Source organism: Rhinatrema bivittatum, chromosome 1, assembly GCF_901001135.1.
Source record: "Rhinatrema bivittatum chromosome 1, aRhiBiv1.1, whole genome shotgun sequence".
Lineage (NCBI taxonomy): Eukaryota > Metazoa > Chordata > Amphibia > Gymnophiona > Rhinatrematidae > Rhinatrema > Rhinatrema bivittatum.
In genome coordinates, this window is record NC_042615.1 from 533,039,842 (window position 1) to 533,061,744 (window position 21,903).

The window sequence follows — 21,903 nt, forward strand, 5'->3', positions numbered from 1 at the left end:
CTTCCCTAGTGTACTCACCAAAAGGTTATAAAATGTGCCTAGCCTACCAGAAACAACAATTTCACCTCCTCCACCAGTTCCTTTACGATATCTGCATATGGACTCTCTACCTGGGTAACACCAAGCTAGGTTGAGAGAACATTGCACAAATCTCAACTTTGGTTGAGTTTCTTCACTCTGAAGATCATCAAATCTTCACAAGAGAGCACTGTTCTGTTTGTACGCCACACTCTGAATGTCAAAGTGGCCCCTAACCACTACACTAATACCTAAACCTCACCTCGAGTTAATAGGAGGGCCTCCCATACACATATAAATACCTATCTAGCTTGCAGGCATTATGGTTAGTCTCTCTCTCTCACTCTCTCACATATATTATGGTTGTAACCTAAAAACTTGAATGTTGTTCGTAACCCAAGGGCCCACTGTATTTCATTTTAAAAAATGCACATCTCTAGTAGTTATTAACCTTTTTCCTTTTTTTTTTTATAGCCCCATTTAAGAAAATAAACAAGTTGGAGAAGACAATACCAGATTCTGAGGAGGAAGAAATAGATTTAATATGTCAGTCGGAAGGCTTCCCTAAAGCTGAGGTCATCTGGCAAAATGAAGAGCAGGACCTCAGTGACAAGGCCAACACGAGCTATAGAATTAATGTGGAACAACTTTACAACATAACAACTGTGCTGAGAGTCAGCACAATAGTAAATACCACCTATCGGTGCATATTTTGGAACAAAGAACTCCAGGAGAATACATCAGAGTTTTTCCGTTTCTCAGGTACTTCCTTTCAATCAACTCTTATTAAGAAACACAAGGAGCAACTTGTGGAAAGAAATACACAAGAAAAAATGATCTGGTGAAGTAATAGGTCTGATAAATGCATGCTGTACACATTACATTTTCAATTTATATTCTGCCCCCTTCCACAAGGACCCAGGGCAGCTTACAACATAGCAGCAATACATAATCAAACAATACATAAAAAATACAAGAGTCAAAAAATATGAAATACTAAAGGCAATAGCTGATCCTTCCATTTGGTTAGTGAGGCGGTTTTTTTGGGTTGGCTAGGAAAGCAGTAAGTATTGACGAGAATGCACTCTCTTGGATAATGGGTTTTGGCGTCTTTGAGTTTTGTAATTTTGTAGTATTGTACTTTATTGTAATTTTATCATTGTAGCCCACCTTGGGATGGAAGGGACATACAAGATATTAAAAATGAAAACATACAAATAAACATTTTAAAGAACCAACCTCCACTAGGGGCAGAGACAACTAAAACCCAATTCCTTTCCCATTCCACCAAGCCCCCAAAGATATTCCTACTCCTCCAGGTTCCCCCGTCTAGAGTGCCCCACCTCTGCCACTGGCCAGCTTTGATAGTTTGCCAGCTGTTGATTATATTAGGTGGAGGGACAGAGCCAAAAACAAATCAGTAGATTTCTCTTGCTTGGAAGTTCTAGGGATAAAGTGATCTAATTCCAAATACACCCCCAACCCCCTGGACCTTGAGAAAGTCTCCACTCTCCCATTTACCAAAAAAAAAATCCCCCAAAACTTTGCACAGTGTTCTTCCACAGCAAACCCAAGAGTGTCTTGTCATATCTCTGGGAAAGCAGCTGTGTGTGGGGAGGGGCAGGAAGGAGGAAGGCAAATGACCCCCTTCTAGGTCACTAAGCAATTTTCGAAATCACTATAGGACGATGTAATAAGACCCGCGGTCAAATCGGCGCTGTCTTCCAGTGCATAGTTTTTTTTAGCACGTGCAACAAAAGCAGGCACCTCCACGGGATGACATAAGTGGACAGCACGCACAAATGAGATGCACGCAGAAAATCTGCGCAAAACAAATATCTGTGCAGATATGCACGCTACAATGTGCTCTGAAGACCCTATGCATTAAGCCACGCATACGCTCTTATTAATGTGGTGGCCCGTGATTGAGTCTTTCATGAGATAGTAGTGAGTTAGTGGTCCGGGAGTGGGGGCTGAAGGTAGGTAGAGCAAAGTCTAACCCCTTCATGATCTGTCACCGACCACATGGGAGCTATAATGGTGGATGCCGGTGAGTGGAGGAAATGCAGCAGAGGTTTGGAAGAGGCTACAGAAGTATTCAGCATTTCTGACATGTGCCTGTTCCCTCTCCGACCTCTCTTCTGGCTTGGGACACTTAATTTTTCAACCTTTAGACAAGCATTTAACACTTAACTCCTGCCCTGACCCAAGAGCTAAAAAACCCGCTTAAAAAAACCCAAACTAATGCCAGCGCCGCTCTCTGCATTGCCCATGATTAGTTAATTGCCTCTTTTGCATGGCATTTGCATGGACCCGCGCTAAACCAGTCACTGGTTTGTGTGTGAGCTTTTTCCCCGCTAACCATGTTATTACATGCACGCATAAGATTAGCATGGGAAAATGCACAAAACCCCACAGCAAACTGAGCAATTGTTGAGTGCAGGGAAAGACAGGGAACACTGTAGAGCAGGGGAGGAAGTCTTTATATGGATCCACAGAGCTCGTTGACTGTGGGTGGATTTCTGCAGCCTCAATATTCTATTTAAGTAAGCGGAAGGCAATAGCACCTAAAAACTTCAATTTGTTACAAAAGCATAAATCAGAATATATAGAGAGAGGACAATTTTCAAAGCCATTTACATGTGAAAATAGCAATTTACATCTGTAAATTGGCTGTCTGAAAATTAACCACCCTCAAAGTGGCTAAAACAATGTTCATTGTCTCACAAAGACCCTACTTTTAGCTGCATTTAGAGAAGGCATTCTTGGGGCGTTAGGAGATTGGGGAGGAAAATTGCCCTTTCAAATCTTATTAGGCTAATTGTAAAATGAGCTTGCGTGTGCTCGTACATGCGCGTATCGGTGTGCAAGCAGAGATTCGCTGGAATTTTACATCATGCACGCACTTGTGAGCGTATGATTTAAAATACTCCTGCTCAGGTGGATTTTCAAAGGAGATACGTGTGTAAATATAGCATACTATCGGAGCACTTTTCACAAGCCGTTTACTTGCACTTCCACACGTAAATCCTCTGGTCAATTCAATAGCATATATATTGTACCAATTTTCAAAAGCCCACTTATACGGGCAAAGTGCATTTGCACATATAAAAACCCATTTTTAAGTGCGTAAATGCCTTTGAAAATCAGGCCCATTGGGTGTAAGTATGCTCCTAATTTTAAGAGGTTATTTGAGCAAACCTACGTCGCGTATCTTCCTTAGAACTTTTCCAGCCTTAACGAGCTTATGTAAGCAGATTTTAAAACATGCTCGCGTGAGGGACATTCCCAGTTTTTGCAGTTAGTCTGCCAGTTTGCCCTGTCAAGCAGGAGGTCATGTAGACCCCTTGGGTTCTTCATCCTGTTTGCCTCCCTGCTGGCCTGGACCCCCCTCACTTTGTTCTGCGAGCCCTAAAACACGAGATCTGCAGACATGCTCCCCGTCAGGAGCAGCAGCACGGTTACGCGGCTTAACAAGCCGACGCGCGCTGCGGCCTCCGGTTGTAAAATAAGGAGTTGCACGGGAAACAGTTGCCCCTGCCCTGGGACCTGCATGCCCTGCCCCCTTTCCGCCCCCATATTTTTTGAATCACAGCTTTCAAAATCCAAGTTGCTCTCGCGCAGCCCGCATAAGCGCGCGTGTGGGCACTTCAGTGCGAGCAACGCTTTTAAGATCGGCCTCTGTGTGTTTAATTTCCGCGCAAAAAAAAAAAGCAGGTGGAAATGTCTGTGGAAAGTTTCCAAGTGAAAGCACACACATAATCCGAAAATTGGGGCACAGACTGCAGGTACAAAAGTGCACATGGGTTTTTGCCTCAAAACTCCCACAGTTTGAAAGTTTTTTCTCCCAGGCGGTTTATTTATTTAATGTATGTCATTTATTTATTTATTCATTCATTTGACATCTCTTTTAGTCGGCTGCTTCCAAATATCTGCCCATGCTACATGTGCGAGACTTTCAAAATGGCGTTATAGAGGGCAGTCTCCAGAAAGTGACAGCTTGAACATTGAGGGTGGGCAATGTGGGTAAAATGATAGAACAATGCCTTGAGAAGAGGTGTTCCCCGAGGGGGCGTTTAGGTTAGGGGAGAGAAATAACTCCTGTAGATGAGATTTTCAAATCTTCCCCACGTTATGTCCCAGGGGGGAAAAAAAAAAAAAGTTTACCCACAGAAAAAGCAAGGGCGCAGTTCTTTCTCTGGGGGGGAACCTTTTTTTTCCTGTGGCAATAATCAAAGTAAAACGAGGCCCCTAGTTTCCCTTTGTTTGCTGCGAGCAGAGCTCTCTGCGCGAAAAGGACCCGTGGTGTTCAGAGCAGGGCGGGCAGTTCGATAACTTTCAAAGCGGCGAGCAGACGCACATCGGTGCGCGTGCATTGGCCCGCACCCAGGGAGGCAGCCATTTTATAACTTGCGTGCGTATGTGCGTCGCATTTTAAATGGGACTGTGCATGGGTGTGCAAATTCTGATTCTGCCGCGTGAGGCGGGGGATTTTAAAAGGGGCGCGTGCCCACGCCATTGCCAGCTTGTCAGTTTGTCCACCGGTTCACCCAGTTAACAGCTAGGTCCCCCATCATCCCCCCTGGTTGGATAGCCTACACTCCCCCTCCCCCCCCCCAGTTACCCCCGACCTTTTAAACCCCTCAGAAACGGCTCGATCCGTTTATTTTATAACTTACACGTCATCCGTAGCAGAAGTAAAGTTACGCGGCAGGGGACCTCGGTGAGCGCCAGGGCGTGTGTGATTATTTACGCACATATCTCTTGCCAGGCCCCGAAATGCCTGTACCTCGCCCAGACTATGCTCACGCCCTGCCCCTTTTGGGAAATTTTTCAGATGTGCACACTGCGGGTTTTACACGTGTGAGCCCCACTTCTTCGCGCCGACCCTAATTAATGTGTGCGCCAGGCTTTTAAAATTCACCTTTTAGTGTTTCGGATGGGACAAAACCTTTACAGCTTTAATTTGGAAATGGAATAGAATGATGCAAAAACCAGTTGAGTGTAATCGATATCATAGTCAGCCGCTTTCACAATGGGTGCTAATATCACAGAGACATGCTGACAGTTTTAGGGCAAGGAAAATCATTTGAAATAGTTGCCTTAGAAAATAATTTAAAGCATCCTTCATCTCATCTGAGGTTCCTCTGTCTTTAGAGAGCTCATAGAGTTCCATACCAGGAATTTTTCCATTTTTATTTCATGTAAACATCTAATGGTTTAGTTTTTTTTTAAATTTTTTCAGTTCCTGCAGTCTCCATAATGCGCAAGTAGGATGAGCAGCTAACTCTGCTTTTTTTTTTTTCTTTTCTAAGTGCAGTCTGATCCAATCCTGGTTTTACTTCATTGCTTCTGCTTTTTATGGGAAAATCGGAATGATAAGTACATTCATACAGTGGGGTAAAACTGTCACAAAACCAGGAAGTATGCTGTAGAGCAGTGGTTCTCCTCTTTGTTCTAACAGGACACACCTGAGAGATGACGCTCACGTGCGTGTCACACTGAACACATGAACATCATGGGACTTAATATAAGCATCTGCTCTGCATGCACAGGAATCTCCCGCTTCTTAATAATGGGTGCAGAGCAGGACTAAGACGCTTCCCTGTACAACTCACCATACAAAAAAAGATATTCTGATTCTGGTGTCATCTTAATAACAGCATCACAAACTCCCTCTACTACCAGGTGCATTGTAAAATGATACAAACAAACCCCACTCTGTACTTGTCTATCAAACCTGCAATATCTCAGCAGCACTAACTCCAAGAAATGAAATAGCAGTAGCCCTACCCATGAAAAGACAGCAGTTATTCACCAGTGCAATATAGTATTGAGATAATATAACAAATAAGGCTGATACAAACCTCTGGTAAAGTAGCTCATCTCAGTCACATACTCACAGAACACAGACAGACCTGCCTTCACCGAATATAGAATAAAAGACCACAAATTATAAATGTGGAAAAAAACCTGGAATGGAAACCCCAAGATCACCTTCTTCATGCAGTGCAAAACTGGAGACTAGAAACAGAAATATATTTCCTCCTACACTAAGCAAAGATCAACGACAGAAGAAATTCATATTCTCAAAACTGACATAGTATGGCCCTTGTACCCAGTCACTCCCCTCCATACTCCCATCACCCCTCACTTCTCCCAACTACTCAATCATCCCTTCACATGCTCATATCCCTGTCCAACATTCCCGACAACCCCCACCCCAAATCCTCTTCCCTGTGCTCCCTCTCTCCCCTGTTCAGCTCTTTCTGCCCTTCCCTCTCCCCTTCCCTACCCAGGATACCTCTGACCATCTCTTTCCTACTTCTTCCTGCTCAGCATCCCCCAGTTGCCACTCCCCTTTCCCCCAATCCATCTTCCCCTCACTTCCATGTCTCTTCCCTGCTCAGCATCCCCCAACCCCCTCCCTCCTCCGCCTCTCTCTGCCCAGCAGCCCCCAACCTCCTTTTCCCCATCCCTGACTCCCTATCTTCCCACGCCCCTTCCTCCTGGCTCCCAGCCAGCAGAAAAGACTTCAGTCCAATCCAGAGTCTCCCTCCCTCTTTATCAGCAGCAGATGAGGGCAAGAAGCATTGAGAGGAAAATCAGGAGGCGGCAGCAGATCTACAGAGCACTCACCTTTCTCCCTTATGCTCCTGCTTTCACATCCAGGCCCCATGGGGTGAAGAGAGCATCAGCAGCCTCACTGCAAGGCCAGGCAGAGGAAGATTTTATTTATTTTATTTATTTATTTAAATTTCTTATATACTGGCATTCGCGATGGGAGTCGCATCATGCCGGTTTACAAATAAAGTTTACAAGATAAAGTTGGTGTCCTGCCGGGCCCATATGAACAGGAGCTGGTGATAATGTGCTCTGATCTGGATGAAGGCGGAGGGAACAACCTCCCACTGGACAGGAAGAGAAGGAAGCAAGAGGAGTTTCCTGTCATACCCAGTAAAAATGAAGTCAGCCATCTCCTGCCCAGACTGATAAGGAAACATCAGTCTTCTGCTGGCTCTGTGACACACCTCCCAGGACTTCGCAACACACCTGTTGAGAACCACTGCTATAAAGTAATAGATGACAGAGAGCGAGAAATTCTAGGAATAGCACCATTTTATTAATATTGTGCAAATACCCAATTATACCAAGTACTATGAAATAACCTGCTCAGACAGGTGCAAATCTGTAGCTAGTGTAACCCTCCCACACCAATGGGGCAAATAAAATGATGAAAACTTTTCCTCCTTTAGGATGAGGGTCAGTTTCTCAAAATGTATTTAGTGGGTTCAGACATTGGGTCATGCAGATAGTGAGTGGACCCTGTGAGGAGCAGCTGGGTAGCTCAGTTTCTCTTGACTGGTTAGGGAGTGGACTGGCAATCTTCCCCTCCTTGAGCTTGGTCACCAAAGCTCTCTATTTAGTGCTGGCATAACAAAGTCTCGTGGAACCACAGAGTCACACGACTCCCAGGTATAACCAAGCTGAGCTTTTATTTCTAGAGTTTCACTGCCTGTCACTATGCACATTTCAGTTTAGGGTAAATATTCTGTGTTGAATACTCGGAGATCATGAGAATTACTGAGTTCCTTGAATTACTTTTCAAAAATCAAAAGCAGATGTGGAAATGGTTCCCCTATCAAAATGCTTCCTTCTAGTGTGCATAAATGAATGTGTGAAATCACTTCTGTGCACCATTTTACACCCTCAGCTCCCCTGGGCAATTTTCAAAAGCCCACTCACATGCATAAAACTGGGTTTGATTGTATTAAACCCTAATGCTCTTCAAACCCCTGACCCACACCCTCAAACTGAGAAGTCCCCTCTGCTCTGTTAGAGTGAGCTCATCTGGTGACCGTACAGAAGCATAAGAAAAGTAATGAAACGGGGGCAAATTGCTGCAGGCTCATCATGTTTGCACAACGACACGGGGTCTTCAGACCTGGAGCTGGTATTTCTTTCGCTTCCACTCAAACTGGTTTCAACATTTGAAAACAGACCAGAAGTTAGCGTTCTCCTAATATGTATTTTCAGTCAAGCAACGGGCTGTCAAACAACCCCCGCCACGCTTATGTGAAAATGAAGCTGTGTAAAGAAACCAGCAAACGTTTTCTAATCAACACTTTTTTTTTTTTTTTTTTTTAGGTAAAGACAATTGGAAACTCTTTCAGGTGCCAGAGCAAAAAGGTTATTATGGCACAATGCTAGTGGGCTGTGTTCTTATAGTACTTTCCATGGCACTTCTCATATGGATGAAAAAAAATGGTAAAGTCTGAAATTTACTTCTATTTTAATGAAGAAAACATGTGTAGGCCACCATGGACCTTTCGTCCTTTTGGTGTTTTTTTAAAATACACACTGCTACCTCAGTGGTAAATGCATATTCTTCTCTGCACTCATGGCTACTTCTGGTCACACTAAGAGAAGACTGGAGAGCAAGTTCTGCTTTTATCTTGAAATACCTAATCCCAATTCAGGTTTACTTTCACTCCCAGATTCATTATTCCAGGCGTAACTCAGCAAAACATGCAATATGATAGCATAAAATGCCCATGAAGCCTATCTAGTCTGCCCAAATCAAGTTTTATTTTGTATACTTGTATTTTAATTTCTGTAAACTGCCAAGATTGTCTACCAGAGAGAGAGAGAGAGAGAAACTAGCCATGATGTCTTCTCCCTAGATAGGTATTTATATCCCTATGGTAGGCCCACCTAGTAACTCGAGGTGAGGTTTAGGTATTAGTGTAGGGGGTTAGGGGCCACTTTGACATTCAAAGTGAGATGTACAAACAGAACAGTGGTCTCTTGTGAAGATTTGATGGCCTTCGGAGTGAGGAAACTCACCCAGAGTCGAGATTTGTGTAATGTTCTCTCAACCTAGCTTCAACATCAAGCTAGGTTGAGAGAACATTGCACAAATCTCATCTTTGGGTGAGTTTCCTCACTCCGAAGGCCATCAAATCTTCACAAGAGACCACTGTTCTGTTCGTACATCTCACATTGAATGTCAAAGTGGTCCCTAACCCCCTATACTAATATCTAAACCTCACCTCGAGTTACTAGGTGGGCCTACCATAGGGATACAAATACCTATCTAGGGAGAGGACATTATGGTTAGTTTCTCTCTCTCTTTCCCTCTCTCCTGGTGCTGCAATAAAACCATAACACAAGCTATCACACAGCTTAATGCTAATGAATAAGGTATAGTTAAAATCAACATTAAGTCTGTATAATAGCACTTCACAGCCTGCCCCTAACTCCTCCTATTTTTCAAATTTGCATTGCACCATACAATATGGTGCTATCGCATGTGTTAACAGGGTTTTTTGCATGCAGTAAGCCCTTAATGCCTTAGCGCATTTTGATAAATGAGGGGGTCAGTGACTTGTTCTTTTCAGCTACTGTTTTGCTAAGTAATTCCAATTGTCGGGTTTTTTTTAATGATAGGACTCTGTTTGAAGCCTAACACTGTATGTAAAGACAGAAAAAACATCATGGACTGCTTTGTTTGTAAGAGAAACCTCTCAAACCTCATCCAGAGATCTACAAGGAACATATGCCTGCACAGCACAGACAAGGGGATTACAGGTATGTAAAGTACTGCGTTGGCAATGCACAGCCGATGGATTTGCTCTTGTTGTGGAAGCCCTTTAGAGGGAAACCCATACACATTCTTTGTCTTCCTTCTTGCAGCCAACAGTCAGGACATTAAGAAATCTATAGACAGAGAACTGAAAATGCCTTGTAAGTATTGCACCTGCTTGGCATTTTGTGCTTTTGGGGCAAGTGGTAGAATTCATAATTCAGCACTTCTGAACAAATGATGGACCATCAAACCTGCCGTGCATTCACATTGAAGTGTCCCTCTGGGCTTGAAAGCTCACAGATACCTTTACCTTTGGATAACTGTTATATTAGTTCAGTACATGGTATCACAGCTTGCAAAGAATTCAGTCTTCCCCAATATACTGCTAAGTATAAATGAGACCACCCCTGTGTCTACTCTGTGACTTTTAGCTTGTATCTGCTCAATGTCTAAAAGGCCTGGATGATAGCTTAGTAAATGATAATAGAAAGACCAATTGATCCATCCGGTTTGTCCTATTATTCTGGTCTTCACTGCCAAGGATATATATCCCAGCTGCCAGACGCAGAAGCTTGACCACTTGTATCACTCTTTCTCTAAGTCAGGTTTTGTTTTCCTCGTCTTTGGATCTCTACCATCCTGGGTAGATGAGCAGACAAGTTCCTATACTGAATTCAACCCCGTCCTTCCCCTCCCCCCCCTCCCCACCATGTCTTACCCCCAAGCTTTGGAATAATGTAAATAGCTAACCAGTGAGAATAAATGCAGTGCTCAGTGCGTGTGTGTGTGTTCTGCACCTTATGTCATAAGACAATTAGCTAACATCATCTAATGACTATCCTATCATCTAAGGACACTGGCTATAGAAAATACAGGCTCAGCTTTGTATTCTGTTTTCCCTGTGCAGTAACTAATGGGATAGATATTCAAACTGCATTCAGAAAGGGAAGGGAGGGAGAGAGAGAGAAAGAGAGAGTTAAAAGTGCCCCCTCTTACAGTGCCCCCTCTTATAGTAGAGTGACATATTATTCTCTCTCTCTCTCTCCTGAATGGCATATGTGATAGACTATATTTATAGCATTTTAATAAATCTAGAGTTAATTTACTTACACAGCTAGCTTTGTATACCCCAATGTGTGCAGATCTAAAAATCCATTCTACCCATGTTATTCTCCAAACCCATCCTAAATATACACCTCTGGGAATACTTCCCCCAAGAATAGCTAACAATCAGGTCGATACTGTAAGACCGCGGGAGAGCGGACGAACGCCCGCTCTCCCGGCGCGCGCACCGGCCCTTCGCCGGTGCGGGCGATTCAGTATTTAAATGAGGTGACGCGGGAAAAACGGGGAAAAGGAGGCGCTAGGGACACTAGCGCGTCCCTAGCGCCTCCTTTTAGCCCGGAGCGGCGGCTGTCAGCGGGTTTGACAGCCGACGCTCAATTTTGCCGGCGTCGGTTCTCGAGCCCGCTGACAGCCACGGGCTCGGAAACCGGACGCCGGCAAAATTGAGCGTCCGGTTTTCGGCCCAACAGCCGCGGGCCGAATTCAAATTTATTTTTTTTATTTTTTTTTTTACTTTTTTTTACTTTTGGGGACCTCCGACTTAATATCGCTATGATATTAAGTCAGAGGGTGCACAGAAAAGCAGTTTTTACTGCTTTTCTGTGCACTTTCCTGGTGCCGGAAGAAATTAGCGCCGACCTTTGGGTCGGCGCTAATTTCTTAGAGTAAAATGTGCGGCTTGGCTGCACATTTTACTTACTGGATCCCGCGCGCATACCTAATAGGGCCATCAACATGCATTTGAAGGCCCTATTAGGTAAGTAAAATGTGTGGCTTGGCTGCACATTTTACTTACTGGATCCCGCGCGCATACCTAATAGCACCCTCAACATGCATTTGCATGTTGAGGGCGCTATTAGGTGCTGCGGGTGGGCCGCGTGTTTTCCTCCCCTTACTGAATAAGGGGTAAGGGAAAACACGCGTCCAGAGCAGGCTGACAGTGCGCTCCGACGGAGCACACTTTACTGTATCGACCTGAATATATGTACATGTAGATAAATTGATGGAGGGTAATTTTCACACATTATTGATGTGCAGAAATGGCTTTGAAAATTGCCCTCTAAGTAAGTATAAAATAAAAGAAGGGATTTAACCCATTATGTCCCAGAATCCTATTTAGAGCACAGCTTCTTAAAAAAATTGGGACATAATGAGTTAATGGAACCGAGATGAGCTATAAGTCACTGTACAACCACACAACCTGCTCTCAACCTCATTTTTTTCTACCATGACTTTACTTATTTATTTATTTGTAGAGTTTTATATACCGTTATTCGGTAGAGCCATCATAACGGTTTACAAAATATGCAATTATCATACAAAATATGCAATTAGCATACAATCAAATGGAGTTAACATGGTAGTTGGGAACAGTAGAGTTTTGTGAACAGTAAACATTTTTTCTTAGTAGTTGAATAACAGAATAGTGAGGAGAACATTTTCAATGAACTTAATGAATCAAGTGAGAGAGCAGGGAGGGGTGAAAAAGGAGGGTACATCAGGAGAGCATGAAGAGGAGGATTATGCTTGCGAGTTCTGTTGAGGGCTGGGAAGATCAGGTGTCAGATAGTTAGAATAGAGTTTGCGGAATAAAAATGTTTTTAGGTCTTTTTTAAATGTTTTCAGGATGTGCTGGGTCCTCAGTTCTTTGGGTAGGGTGTTCCAAATTTTGGGGGAGGCAATGGAAAATGCTCTTTCTCGTGTAGTTGAAAGATGAGCATCTCTTAAGGTGGGGATGTTTAAGAATCCTGCGTTGTTAGAGCATAGGTTTCTTTGTGGGTTTTGGGGGGTTATGTTTAAGCCTTTTAGTCCATGAAGATCATCATTTAGGATTTTATGAATGATGGTCATTGATTTGTAGGTAATTCGTAGAGATGTGAATCGTGTGATCGATCGTCTTAACGATCGATTTTGGCTGGGGGGGGAGGGAATCTGATCGTCACGGTTTTGTTTTTTTAAAAATCGTTTAAATCGTAAATCAGGGGAGGGCGGGAAAACCGGCACACTAAAACCCACCCCGACCCTTTAAAATAAATCCCCCACCCTCCCGAACCCCCCCAAAATGTTTTAAATTACCTGGGGTCCAGTGGGGGGGTCCCGGTGCGATCTTCCACTCTCGGGCCACGGCTGCGTTAATAGAAATGGCGCCGGCGCTACCTTTGCCCTGTCATATGACAGGGCAAAGGGAGACGTTCCTCCTCCCACTGCTTTATATATGCTATTCTCTTGCTCCATGTTATTATGTACCAGATATTTTAAAATCTGTATTATCTTTCCATGGTGTTTTGACAGCATCTCCCAGAGCACCAGCATGTAGCAGTGCAACACTGCACATTTCCAGACTGCCTAGTATAGATGCCAAAAAAGCCATACATTTTGTAGTGATTTCAAATGAAGCTGGGGAGAGAGGAAGAGAGAGAAAAGGTGTTTGTTTTATTCTAAGAATAAGAACACAATATTTCTTCTTTTAGTATCACTGGATATTGCAGAACCCAATGAGAGGTTACACATTACTTCCAAAGAAAACAGAACATGTAAGTACAAAATGTAACCAGCAAACATCATTCCTATGGTCATATGTGTGACAGCAAACAGCAGTCCTATGGTCCGCTCAGACTGAGGGCTTCTCAGCTTGTTACAGTCCTTAGCATCAATGCCTTCAAAGCCTTAAACTGTTAGACCTGGGGGAAGTCTGCGCTACTGTGGAGCGCAGAATTTGCGCAGAATTCCACCCCCTGCGCAGAATTGCAATTTTCTGTGCAGAATTGCAAATTCTGCACAGAAAATGGCAGAGGAGACCCAGGCATGCCACGAATGGAGCGCGGCAATGACGACGGCCTCGGCGCGCTGTTCGTGACAAAGATGAAGGCCCCTGTGTGCCGCGGGATGCGCTCTGCTCGCAGCGTTGATGAAAGCCCCAGTGCCGTTCGCGGCGAAGATGAAGGCCCCAGTGAGAGTGAATGTGTGTGTGTGAGAGGAGAAGGAGGAGGGTGTGAGAGAGGAGAGGGGAGGGGGTGAGAGAGGGGAGGGGAGGGGTGTGAAAGAGGGGAAGGTGGAGAGTAGGGAGAAGGGAGGGTGAGAGAGGGGAGGAGAGAGGGGTATGAGAGGGAAAGGGGAGGGGTGTGGGGGAGGGGAGGGTGAGTGAGAGAGCAGAGGGGTCAGAGAGCAGGGGGGGGATGCTTGAGTGTGGATGCCAGAGAGAGAGAGGGAGCCTATATGAGGAGATTATGAAGGAGTGTGTATGTGTGTGAGAGATTGGGAGCTGGTGTGTATGAAAAATGGATCGTGTGTATGTGAGGGTGCTAGCCTGTGTGAAGAGATTGTATATGTGTGAGAGATAGCCTGTGTGAAGAAGTTCATGAGAGAGACATAGGTAGTTTGTATGAGGATATATGTGTGAGAGAGAAAGGGAGCTTGTGTGGGTGGGTGTATATGCAAGAGAGAGGGACCTTGTATGAGGCGATGTGTGTGTGCGAGAGAGTGAGGGAGCCTGTATGAGGGTGTGTGTATGTGTACTAGAGAGAGGGAGCATGTGTGTGAGAGAGGGAAGGACAGAGGGAGCTTGTTTGAGAGGCAGTACTGAGAACAGGGTCAAACTCTGGGACTGGCAATAGAGTGGAAGAGGTTGAGCGTAGAGGTGGAGGGGAGAGATACTGGCAGGTGGAGGAGTTGGGGCATGAGAGGGCAAAGTGGTCAGGGGAGTAGGGAGAGCGAGTGGAAGGGACACTCAGAGTGAATTTCAAGGGAAATTCTGCATCTCTAATTCTCTAAAATTCTGCATCTGTAATAAACTTTTCCTGTATTAATTTAAAATGTAATTGCTTAACACAATTTACACGACAGTCCAATATATTGACCAATTTACACGACAGTCCAATATATTGACCAATATAAAGTTTGCAGAATTTTAAGTTTTTGTGTGCAGAATTTTAAATGTTTTTGCGCAGAATTCCCCCAGGAGTAAACTGTCTTAATGACCATCTTATCATCGCTACTACGGGTTGTTGGATGACACACCACAAATGCCATCACAAAATGGGTTGAAAAAGTATCCATTCATCTGGTTGGCTTATGTGATTATGTGACTGTTGTGATATTAAGCAACTTAGAGATGACCTGAACTGATCGATGGAAAGGGAGCTGACCACAGTCTGAATTAAATGATCAAACTAAAACAGTCAAGCATACAATGCAAGGTTTAAAAATTTGATTTAGAGCAGCAATTTTCAAACCAAGGGACACCAGCATGTTGTGGGGATAAGCAGAGGAGAGAAGGACATGAAATAGCTGTTACCAAGTTGGTCCTCCCCCCTCCCCCCATAGACCCTTCCTCATTCATGTTCTTCCAGCCTTCTGCTTCCCCCTCTTGGCAGGAGGAGGGTGTAGTTTCATATGTGCCTTCTGCTGGCTATCGGTTTTGTCCTTATCTCCAGATTGTCATAACTTGAGAGTCTATACAGAAAGTTAAACCTCTTCCTTTTTTAGCTTCCAAAAGTCAGAGAGAACTCAGATCTTAATACCAAAACATTTATTGAATAATAAACAGTTTCACACTCACTGTCGGGCCGATTCAGTAAAGTCCGCAGGAGAGCGGGCAAATGCCCGCTCTCCCGGCGCGCACACAGGCCACTCACCTGTGCACACAATTCTGTATTTAAATGAGGCCCGACACTAGAAACAGGCAAAAGGAGGCGCTAGGGACACTAGCGCGTCCCTAGCGCCTCCTTTTGGCCCGGAGCGGCGGCTGTCAGCAGGTTTGACAGCCGACGCTCAATTTTGCTGTCGTCGGTTATCGAGCCCGCTGACGGCCACGGGCTCGTAAACCAGACGCCGGCAAAATTGAGCGTACGGTTTTCGACCCGACAGCCACGGGCCGACTTCAATTTTTTTTTATTTTTTTTTTACTTTTTTTTACCCTTCGGGACCTCCGACTTAATATCGCCATGATATTAAGTCAGAGGGTACACAGAAAAGCAGTTTTTACTTCTTTTCTGTGCACTTTCCCGGTGCCCGAAGAAATTTTTCATACACACGCCTTTGGGTAGGCGCTAATTTCTGAAAGCAAAATGTGCGGCTTGGCTGCACGTTTTATTTTCTGAATCGCGCGGGAATACCTAATAGGGCCATCAACATGCATTTGCATGTTGAGGGCGCTATTAGGTTCGGCGGGTTGGACGCACGTTTTCGGCCCCTTACTGAATAAGGGGTAGGGGAAAACACGCGTCCAATGGCGGGTTAACAGTGCGCTCCATCGGAGCACACTGTACTGAATCGGTCCGTGTGAATGGTAAGATAGTGAAGATAACTGCACAGAAAGCAGACCTGATTCAGATGAGATGAGGATCTCTGAGAGTTAATCAAAGGCAGATGACTGTAGCTGACCAGAAAGCTGGAACTACTAGTAAATAGCAGAAGCCAGCAGTGGTGGGCTAGGAAGTAAGGTGCTTCCAAGAGCCTGCAGAGGAATTCAAGAGAGTTGCAAGTGGTCAAAAGCCAGTTCTAAACTAAACTTTCAACAGGGTCTCCCAGGGGCAAAATACCAATAGGAGGAACAGGAGAACACAGATGGGGTGGGGGGAGCAAATAGGAACAGATCCTATCATAAGCTCAGCAACATTTAAATAATAATCGATCATGAAAAAGGGAAACTTCACAACATGTAGAGAATCGAAGCTGTGCAGTTATTGTATGATAACATAGGGAGGCAGCATAATAAATAAATACATACACTGCTGAGGCAGAACACTACTACATCTACAGCACTTCTCTTAGCTCCACAGTTTTAACTGTACAGCAATAAAGGTTAACAGAAATAAAACAAATATATAAGGTGACACCTTTTTATTGAACTAATATGTCTTGACTAGCTTTCAAGAGCTAATACTTTCTTCCTTAGGTCAGAATAGAAGAGAGTATTAGCTCTCGAAAGCCAGTCAAGACAAGTATTATGTCAGTCCAATAAAAAGGTCTCACCTTAGATATATATATTTTTTTTATTTGTTAACCTTTGTATTTGTACACTGAAGATGGATCAAAATGGCAGTCACACTACTTTATTCAAGATAGTGTCCCATAGATCTTTCAAGATCTTAGGGGGAGAAGGAGAGCCTTAGGATTGTAGTGGTGGTGGAGGGAAGACATATTATAAAGAGGTAACAGACAGAGGAACCAGGATCAGCGTTGGCGAGGCAGGATAGGACCTGGGAATTGGAGAGTAGGGGGAAGCATGGGATCAGAGGGGAGGGGCAAAGGAAGAGAGGGAGAGAGGACCCGAGATCATACCCCATCTGTATGTCAATATATCTGTTGGTCTGTTGAATATTCACTGCAGATATCATTATCTGGGCAACCACATCTGCTCTGCAAGTCTTCCATTAGGCCTATTTATAGTTGCTTGACTATGTATTTAAAGGATTTCAACATGATACAATTAGTGCACAATCTACCAGTGTACAATAGTTTATGTAGAGTCATTGATGTGCACAATGCTGTATAAAGTCATTTATATTTGCTGGGTCCAAAAAAAGTTTATAATTGAAGTATGTGCATGGGATCCACACACTTAATCAAGCGATGTGGTGAGTGAGTAGTGGTCCTCCCCACATGATTTACGGTTATGTGCCCTTGTCACAGTGCCATGCTGCCACGGCATGGGGCTGAAAAGCTCATTGGTAGTCTGCTCTGTGGTTAGGGAGGCGCATGGCTTGATACGAAGTTTCTGAAATGCAGGAGCAAATGAAGACAAATATTATACAGTTTAATGTAAAGAAAAATCCCCCAAAACAAGAAAACACACTGTAGAGATAAGAACACAAGAAACTACCATATAACATGTGTCTTGTCATTGGCAGAAGTGGAGCTGGCAATGAGAAATTGATAGCTATAGAAATCAACAATCCAGTTCCAAGTGCCACCGATAACATCCTTTCAGCTGTGCATCCTTCTGCCCACACTGAATTCAACCTCTGATACCTGGGGACCTTCATTTTCTTCGGAACCAACATGATTGTGCTTTAATTGTACTAAATGGATTGTCTCCCTGTTGGCGACCATGTTTGGAAGTATTCTGTCTATAATCCCAGGCTCTTACTGTAAGCATTTGACTGCACAGTTCTTAGTTGTGTGCTCTCTTATTTGGGCTCATTCCTTTTTTTTTTTGCCTTGATTTCCAGATGCACCAACAGAAATTATTAATGAGGTTGAGGCTGATGTGCACCATGAACAGGGTGAGAAAAAGCAATTTAGATATTGGTAGAAGTAGATACTCTTCCTTAATTGTTTGTTGATCCAATCTAACTGATCTCCCTTACTATAAATAAGGGAGATCAATTTTGTTTTAACTCTATGTTTTCCATGCCCTTGTTTCATGTAACTTTGATTTCCTTTTGTTAACTTTGTTTGATGTAAATCGGCATGATGTTCCTACGAATGTCGGCAGAGAAAAAAACCTTAAATAAATAAATAAACCTACTACCCAATGCTTTCACTGAAATTCACATCACAAATCTTGTAAACTTTATTATCAATTTAAACACATCACAACTATATGCACAGCTCTACATGTAAGAATAAGCTCATCATATTTCCTTATTCTTCTTCAAGGGAGCAGTTCAGTTTTTATAATGTACATCTAGACAGGTTCAAAACAAAAACCAAACATTAAACCTGGCCAGCCAAATTAAATATTCCACCAGCAAGGATTTGCACTAGGCACAGACTTTCTCTCCTTCTCCATCTCTTTCCAGTATATCCCAACTGGCTATAAAGGTATCGGGTTTCCCTTTTAGAGAATGCATTATTTTTTCATGAGATGGCATTGCTAGGGCCTCAGGTATGCATGCCTTATGACTTGAAAGATCGAGGAAGTTCCAATTTCTGGCCAGCACAAACTTAGAAGATAACAACAGCCACAATATAAGTCCCCTGTGCTTCCCCATGACCCCTTCCTCCTCCACCACGCCCAACAAGAATTTTAAATTTAGCCCAAGAGAGATATCTCAGATCTCTTCCTTTCTGAATCTCTCCCTGCTAGCAGGACAAACTTAGAATGTGCCTGGGCTGCCTCCTTTTTATACAGTTGCATCTTATCCAGGTAATGACTCACCCAGTTAAAATGTATCTGCTGCTTGGAGAGAAATTCAAATCTGGCTAATTTCAATTTTAACTGTGCAAACATTTTTTAATATTAGGTTCTAGATGTCAAAATACTTGACGTTGCAAGTTATCTCTTGTCACCCTTGGAAAATCCAGTTGCACTGGAATCCTTCTGTAATGGTCAGTTTAAGCAGGCCGCTCACTGTTTACTAAAACTAGATAGTCACTGCATGAGAAAGAAACAATTGGTGTGCTATTGGGTTTGGTAAAGGCAAAAGCATGATTATAGCGAACCAATCATAATAAACTTCAGCGATCATAGCATAATTTTACTCTATTATTCCCTCTCTTTGCTAATTATAGAGGAATAAGAACATTAACTGTATCACACCCAGTATTTAGACTCCTTCCTTTGTCCTTTCTGCTTTGATTCTGAATAAAGGACATATTTCATCACGCAAGTTATCCACGTCTCCATCATATTACTAGTAATCTAATAAGCAGCTTTTCTCCTGCTATCTAAAAAGTAATGACTTTGGTCGTTGCGGGAACTCAAAGGAACTGTTTTGGAGTGGTAAGGCTAAAAAGATACGCCAAGCATTAGATACCAGTGAAAACTTGGTCATACTCTGACTACAAAGATTGTGCCTAGGAAGAAAAAGGTTGAAGCAAAATGGTGGGTATTATGAAGAAGGCTGCACTTCTGCAGAACATACCTTGGACTTGACTTTTCTATTACTGTCAACAACATCTTGCACAAGTGCATAACAAGAAGCTCCATGCATCATTGGACATGCATGGATCTGGAAAAAAAAATCTACTTCTGTCAGTCCTCATGTTCCCCCTGATATGTTCTTGAAAATTTGATGTGGATGAAACATCAAATGCAAAAGTTATTAGAGACAAACACACCAGACTCACACAGAGAGATCTCATAAACCACTTTTGCCTTCAGACAGTAAGCTAAAAATGGTATTAGGGATGTGCAGAGACAAAACTTGTGTTTTGGTTCGTCCACTCTTTACGGAGATCACCTCCTTTTGTTTGATTCTTAATAAATGAAAAAAACAAATTTATTTTTTTCATTCCATTCATTTTTGCTTTGCATTGAAGTCAATGGGGAAGGCAATTCCTAGGCCCCATTTCCGTAAATTGAAGCAAAAAACAGGCTGAGGCTTAGGCCAGGGCCCAGTCTGAGGCCTGGTCCCATCACCAAGGCCAGGCATCGTGGCTTAGGTCCAGCACTAGGGCCCGACCCAATATCTGTTCCTGGCATCAAGGACTAGACCTGGTACCAGAACCTGACCCGAGGCCTAGTCTCAGCAGCAAGGACTAGGCCTGATACTGGGGCATGCCCCAAGGCCTGGTCCTAGCACCAAGGCCTAGGATCAAACCTCTCAACATTTTCTTTCTTCTTATATTGCCAAAAACAATGCCTACATGAAAGCTACACCACAGTGATGGCACCGCAACACCTTCCTTCCAAATGGATGGCGCCATTTTGATGACAAAATGCTGCTGTCCACTCAGGAGGAAGGTGCCATCCTCTTGGGAGACAAATGCTGACATCATTGTGGCATATCCTTCAAACGGACAGCATCATTTTTCAGCGATAGAAGAAGAAAGAAGGCATCAGGGCTGGGCCTAGGCCTTGGCAATGGGACCTTATCTCAGGCTGGGCCCCGGTGTCAGGCCTAGGATTTAGTGATAGGACCAGGCTAAAGTCTGGTCCTGTGGAGGCTCGTTTTTATTTTTTTTGAATGCTTGAATATGAAAATACACAAAAAATGTTTGGATATTTTCATAGGAGGCTGTTTTTGCTTTGTTTCATTTGGAACCTAGTGAAAATGGCCTCATTCATTGCTTTTTATGCATTTGTTTTTTTAATAAATATACATCCTTAAATGGTATAAAAAATATATATGTAGATATTAGGATAGATGAAACTTGACAAAGGAAATATTAATATTAAATGTAATATGTGTTTCTCTTTTTTTTTTTTTTTATAGAAATGGTCATTAAGGATACTTAAGAGGCTTGACATTCTGGGATACAGGACAACATTCTTGGAGAACATATTTTTATAAATTAAGGGATTGAAATAGTCCCATTTCAATTTTCAAGAAATTTTTCATCAGTGCCAGGCATTTTCAAGTTCACTGAATGTAGCAAGGCATGAGAGTTCAACGGGTTCTTGTCGTTCCTGGAAAGTAGGTGTGAAAACTTACCTTTCTACTGTGCCTCTGCATCAACCATTCACCCCATGCAGAAAGTGATCACACCGTGTAGAATTATTCCACCAGAATGCACCCAGTTCTTGCCTATTTTTATAGAGACAGGTCTTTGAATATGCTTATTATGAAAAGACCAGTGCTTGCAACTTGGCCAGATTAGCCACCTGGAGAATTCTGTAACCACGGAATGGAAGACATATAAAGGAAAACCCTTAATGGAATTTTTACACATCTGGCTTTTGGCTTTGCTTGTGCCAACACCGTACATCTACTATTGCGATTTGAAATACAAACAAACAAACAAAAAAATCTAATGAATTACCTGGCCTGCTGGCAGACAACGTATGGAAATGTATCCTATAAAGCTCAGGACACAAATGAAATGTTATGCTTGTGCATTAAAATGGATATTTAAATAAATAATAAAAGGATTAAATATTTTTATATTAAAAATGGTGTCATTAGTATTAATATTTTCTATAATAAAGTTTGTGTGTTCCTACATAAAAAGAGTGAACAATGGCACTGACTGACCCAGTGGTAGCTCTGCCCACTGGCAGAGCTACCACTGGGTCAGTCAGTGCCATTGTTTGAATTTGACTCCCAGCTTAGGTTTCTGCTGCCTGACTTGGCCAGGGCTGCGGATGCTGGAGAGGCAGAGTTCACGGTCGCTTGGGAGTGGGGACGCGGGGAAAGAGTCAGTCATTGTGCAACGGTGACACCTAGTGGCCAGATTTAGTGGCTATGATTGCAAGGCTGCAAAAGGAGCCCCGAGCATGGGTCCCAACCAAGGAGGGTCACTGCCATGGCTAGACTAAAGTAAGCCGAGAAGGGATATCAAATAGAGAAAAAAGTCTCATGGTGCCAGATCCCAGCCCTGGTTGTGTCTGCACTGAAAACTGG

The 21,903-nt window shown here is 43.3% G+C and overlaps 1 protein-coding gene across 7 annotated transcripts in view; it reads left to right on the forward strand.

The window, feature by feature from the left end:
- Positions 1-21,293, forward strand: part of CD274 (CD274 molecule) — a 63,122-nt gene extending 41,829 nt beyond the window's left edge. For 5 of the 7 annotated variants that reach the window (XM_029613732.1, XM_029613712.1, XM_029613722.1 and 2 more), the window contains 7 exons: positions 493-780; positions 8,167-8,286; positions 9,469-9,609; positions 9,715-9,765; positions 13,144-13,206; positions 17,845-17,898; positions 20,776-21,293. In XM_029613732.1, coding sequence (XP_029469592.1) covers positions 493-780; positions 8,167-8,286; positions 9,469-9,609; positions 9,715-9,765; positions 13,144-13,206; positions 17,845-17,898; positions 20,776-20,798 — 740 coding nt within the window. In that variant the 3' untranslated portion in view covers positions 20,799-21,293. Of the gene's footprint in view, positions 1-492; positions 781-8,166; positions 8,287-9,468; positions 9,610-9,714; positions 9,766-13,143; positions 13,207-17,523; positions 17,764-17,844; positions 17,899-20,775 lie in introns of all 7 variants that reach the window. The other 2 variants (XR_003858323.1, XM_029613742.1) reach the window with 2 other exon arrangements.
- The last annotated feature ends 610 nt before the right edge of the window (positions 21,294-21,903 follow it).